Source organism: Gracilinanus agilis, chromosome 3 (genome assembly GCF_016433145.1).
Source record: "Gracilinanus agilis isolate LMUSP501 chromosome 3, AgileGrace, whole genome shotgun sequence".
NCBI lineage: Eukaryota > Metazoa > Chordata > Mammalia > Didelphimorphia > Didelphidae > Gracilinanus > Gracilinanus agilis.
Genome location: NC_058132.1, coordinates 478,294,163 through 478,299,786, shown reverse-complemented (window position 1 = coordinate 478,299,786; position 5,624 = coordinate 478,294,163). Strand labels below are relative to the sequence as shown.

General features: G+C 36.2%; 1 protein-coding gene across 1 annotated transcript in view; it reads right to left on the bottom strand.

The window, feature by feature from the left end:
• Positions 1 to 1,637: 1,637 nt before the first annotated feature.
• Positions 1,638 to 5,624, bottom strand: part of CRLF2 (cytokine receptor like factor 2) — a 40,941-nt gene continuing 36,954 nt past the window's right edge. Inside the window, exons 7-8 of the mRNA XM_044666995.1 lie at positions 4,657 to 4,741; positions 1,638 to 1,907 (exon numbers count right to left, since the gene is read on the bottom strand). Coding sequence (XP_044522930.1) covers positions 1,638 to 1,907; positions 4,657 to 4,741 — 355 coding nt within the window. The remainder of the gene's footprint in view (positions 1,908 to 4,656; positions 4,742 to 5,624) is intronic.

The following is a 5,624-nucleotide window of genomic DNA, read 5'->3' as shown; positions in this document are numbered from 1 at the left end:
AAACTTCTTGTCATACTTTGGCTCATGCCATCATTACTCTAATTTTCAGTCCTTCCCAGGGACACATTGAGACTTTTTAATAGCATCGGAAAAGAGTATGGTATGACCCCCTGTCACTGCTTCCAACCCTCTTCAGCAAAATGCAAACAGAACAATAAAAATTTACAATATCTTTGCACAACTGTTTTGAGAATGTGCAATTCAATGTAGTTTCCACCTACTAAATTTACAATCTCAATAATCTAAAAACCTGATGGCCCTCAAACTCAGAAGAGCTTTCGGTATAAAAATCCCCTCTACTATCAACACAGAAATCAAGCCCTTAGAACTCTGCTCTCAAAGATAATATTCATGGTAATTTTTCCCCTTTATTTAACAGTTGAAAACACAGCAAAATAAAATCAAGGGCCAGATGAATCAAGGAACTGACTGTGCTGAATATTTTCTAAAGCAAAGCATAGTACAAAAATTACAAATGGTTTGCTACAAAAAGGTATTTGTTTGGAGGGTTTTCCTGATAATGAAAAGTTATATTTTTGCAAAGGTAGTCTATCATTTCAATACAATGATTCAGTCAGTTGTTTGTAAGCTTTGAAAAACCTTTTTTGTATTTTGCCTAGCCTAATATGGGGACTTAAGATCAAACTTTATCATATTTTGCTGTGTATTCCTCAATGTTATATTTGAAATGAATGCAAGAATCTTTTTACCATTTGAAATTACAAGCTTCTTTAGCATAAGATCATCTGGGGGCTTTAGGGGACCTCGAAGAGCTTCTCTGACTTAGATCTCAAAGGGACTTTAGAGATTTTCCAGTCCAACCTCAACATTTTATAACTAAGGAAATGAAACCCACAGAGGTGATTTGGTCAAGATCATAAAGCTATATTCTCAGAGAGAGCACTAGCACTCTATTTTCCAACTCATTTTCCAATGTTTTTTGCCCTATACTATGTTATCTCATCCTAGATATTTGAAAACTCTTTTACATATGTTTCTTCATTGACCATCGATACTACTGGCATTTCCTTCATTGCAAGTTTGATGAAAAGCATGTGTAAAAACAAATGTAGAATTAGCAAAAATTATGACAAACACTTCTAATTAATTAGTCTAAATAAAATAAATCTGTGACTTATTTTAAGAACTCAGATTGAAATGTGCCTACATTTATGAGTTGTAAAGCTTAGACATTAAGTGTGATGAGTTGCTGTATATACATGTGCAGAGATGCTGTAATTAAAACAAAAATGAATGTAATTTAATCTAAGATTTCTCACTGGAAAGCTGTTAAATTTATGACAGACTGGTGAGTTTGGGAACTCCTAGTACTAACCTTTTCCCATCTATGTTTTTAGCCAGATAATTAGAGCACTGAACACAGAATCAGGAAGAGATAATCTGAGTTAGAGTACAGTCTCAGACCCTTACTAGTGGTATGACCCTGAACAAATCATTTAACCTCTATCTGGATAATAATAACACCTCTTTGTGAGTATAAAATGAGATATTTGTAAATCATTTTGCAAACTTTAAAGCGCTCTATAGATGTTAGCTATCATCATTATTATTATTGCCATTAATCTCAGAAACTTAGTAGGCTTAGATTCCAATTCCTTTCTGTGCACCATGCAGCTTCATAATACAACATACATGTTATCGTTCATAACAAACTTAAGATCACCTAGACAAATAGTAGTACTGCCTTGAGGTGGGCCAGCAGGGGCTTGATTAGAGCTCAGATTGTCTTCATTCAGTTGTGGGTATTCCTGACTGGATTTCCCCTCTTTGTCCTTGGTCTCTTTCTTGGTAAGTTCCTCTATAAGTCCTTCTTCAATAACACATTCCTGCTCCAAATGTTCTACTTTATTTGGGCTAGTCACGTTTTCTGTATCCTGGATCCACTCCTGTTCAAGTGAAATATAAATTAGAAGAACTTTTCCATTAAAACACTTCCCTCATCCTGTAACACACATTCTTTTGACCCTGGAGTCCAAAAATGTAATATCAAATGTTGTATCTGCTAACGTGATGCTCTAATGCCAATGTAAGCTAGCAAGACAAAAAAGAAATACAACTCAAATGGGACTGGGAATTATTTTTTCTCTATAAAATCCAGTTATAAGATCCATTCAACCTCTAGTCACTCATTTCTGTGATTTTCTGTTGGAAAAAATTTTGGGAGAGAGAATAAAGCCATGGAAAGAGTGTGTTTTGACGGAGACAAACTAGAGATCAAATCCTGACTCTGCCATTTACTACCCATATGACCTTGGATAAATCATATTATTTCTCTGGGACTGAGTTTCCACATCTATAAAATGAGTAGAATGACATAGATGATCTCTAAATCCCTCCTACCTCTAAGTCTTATGATCACTTTTCAGTGGAATCACAAAACAAAACATCAAACCACAGATTTAGAGGTGGAAGGGACCTTCAAGGTTATCCAGTCCACCCCCCTCATTTTATAGAGGAGGAAATTGAGACCCAAAAAGGCCAAGTGACTTATCCAAGATCACTCAACTAATAAGGCAGCTAGGTAACACAGTGAATACAGCAGGGCACCTAGAACCAGGAAGACATCATCTTCATTATCATCATCATCATCACTAATATTTACATAGCACTATGTACAAGGTTCTTTTCTAAGCACTTTATAATTATTATTATGTCATTTAATCTTCATAATTACTCTGTGAGGTAGATTCTATTATTATCCTTATTTAAAGATGAAGAGCTATATCAGATAGACTTTAGGTTACTTCTCCAGGGTCACACAGCTAGTAAGTATCCGAGGCTATTCATAAACTGAGATCTCCCTGATCTAGGTCCCACACTCTATCCCTTGTGCCATCTAGCTATTTGAGTTCAAATATAGCCTCAAACACTCTGTAATCTTGGGCAAGTCACTTGAGCTCTATTTGCCTCAGTTTATTTTTCTGCAAAATGAGGATAATGATGGTACTTGCCTCCTACAGTTTTGTGAGGAACAGGAGATGATATTTGTAAAATTTAAAGTCTATAGATGCTGGCTATTAACAAATAACAGAACTTGGATTCAGATAGATTTCTCTATCTTCAGTTCACAGTATTGTTTTCACTAAACCATGTAAACTTAGAGCCATTTTATAGATTTTTTGATGTCAGTGTCAGTAAAAAAAAAATGGATCCAGAACAGGCAATGGTAATCCAATAGGACGATAACAATAGCATGAGACAGAAAGAAACAGCTCACCCAGGATGAATATTCCCAGTAGGTTGATATCTTGTTCTCTGAGGCTTTCTGGCCATTTTGAGATTTCAAGAGGGATAGGTTTGCCACTGAAAAGCACACATGCTGACCTGTTGCTTTCCTCTAATCTTTTACCTCTGTCCACTTTCCTCCAGTTGCCCCCAAATTTGTATTCAGGAGGTTGGAATAGCATAGTTAAATAAATATGTTTTGCTTTGCATGCTAACTTTAAAAGAAAATTGGTTAAGGTATTCTTCATCTCCAAAGAGGAGAGGAAATGTGTTTAAATTCTAAAAAAATAGAACTAGATTAACTATTAAGAGAACTTTCTTGCCATCAGACCTAATATGTTAGAAGGAAAATATTTCCTTTGCAACACTATGGCATGAGGTACGTGCATATCCTTTCCTTGGGATCACCCCTGTTGTAAGATAAATTAATAAGATGCTTAAAATTAGTTAGCTGTGAGGCTTAGCAAGCAGGGCTGGAGAATTCTAAATGGAATGGGGAAGCAGGAAGTTGTGCTTCTCTCTCTGAGATGGACTCCATTTGGGGACAAGTTGTAACTGACCCCTGGGAGACCTCAGAGGAAGTGGAGTTTGTATCCTAATACCTGGTATCCAGAAGGAAGAAAGTCATCTGCCTGTGGGAGGTTTTGGTTGAGACTATAAAACCTAACCTGGGTTGCAGTTCAGCTCAGGTTGGTTTAGCTCCCTGACTTACCCAACTGAAGGAGTACTGGCTGAAGTCCTGGGAAAGCTGTACCATCGCTGGATTTTGACAGGACTCGGCAGTGAGGATCCCACTTTCATTCTTGATCTCCATTGTGCCCTGTCTCTCGCTTAGTGTAAATAAGTCCATTCCCTGACCCTGAGGCTTGCCCATAGACTGGTAGGATAGAACCTCCTTTTCCCTTCTTTCAGTCTATAGTTCATTGAATTAAAACCTGTTTATAAAACCTATTGTCAGTCCACTCACTTGTTAGTTTCACAGACTCCCTGGCTAGGTGGATCTGTGTTGGCAGTTGGACCTCCAACTGCCAAAGGCATTCTAAATTGTATTTCCCCAATTTGTTAATCCTAGTCTATTGTCTTGTCTTGTTTCTTATTTACTCTTCCTCAGAACCCAGATAATATTTAATTTAACTGCCAACTTGTCCCCCATAAGAACCCCAAAAGCTAAAAAATGAGAGATCCTTTTTAGAATTAATGGAGAGCCTCAGAATGAGCAAAATATTAAAAGATAAGAGACAAAGCTTCTGTTTTTGAAACCTACAGTGCTCATGAGCTTCTGGAGAAAGGATAATATTTCATTTTCAAACAGATTATTTTCCAATGTTATAATTGACTACAAGTAAGCCTGCTTTAGTAGAAGTCATTTTTTAAAAATCAAACAAAATGCAAAAGAATGTTAATAGTTACCTGAAAGTTTCCCTTGTGATAATCAAATAGGCCAGGAAAAGAATATTTGGGATCAGGTACAACAGGCATGAATAATTTCTTAATTCTGAAATTAAAATGATAAGTCTTTTTAGATAGGTTTAACTCTCAGATGACCACAGGCAAATCAGTTAATACTTCTGAGCTTTACTTTCCTTATGAGTAAAATTGTCATGATGATATTTATACTACCTTAGGAAAGAGCTCTTTGTAAACCTCAGAATATCTTATGACCAAGTTTTCATTATTATTGTCACCATCTCATAGAGCTATCAGCACCATTTCTGGATCCATTTTACTAACACAGACATCATTTTGTAAAGTAGTTAGGCAGATATTATTACCTTTTTTTTTTACAGATGAAGGAAAAGACTCAAGGTACATAAATAACTTGCTAAAGGTCACTGAACTAGTAAACAGCATACTAGAACCCTGATCTCCTCACTACTACTGACTCCATACGTAACACGGCCTCTGCTCCATAATTATTAAGAAATATTCTTGGGGGGCAGGTGGGTGGCTCAGTGGATTGATAGCCAAGCCTAGAAATGGGAGATCCTGGGTTCAAATCAGGCCTTAGACACTTCCTAGTTGTGTGATCCTGGGCAATCATTTAACCCCCATTGCCTAACCCTTACAGCTCTCCTGCCTTGGATGTTTTGATTTGCATGATAACTTTAAAATAAAATTAGCTAAGGTATTCTTCATCTCCAAAGAGGAGAGAAAATGTGTTTAAATTCTAAAAATAGAACTAGATTAAATATTAGGAGAACTTCCTTGCCATTAGGCCTAACATGTTAGAAGGAAAATATTGTATTGGTTCTAAGATGGAAAGTAAAGGTTCTAAGATGGAAAGGAAAGAAAGAAAGAAAGAAAGAAAGAAAGAAAGAAAGAAAGAAAGAAAGAAAGAAAGAAAGAAAGAAAGAAAGAAAGAAAGAAAGAAAGAAAGA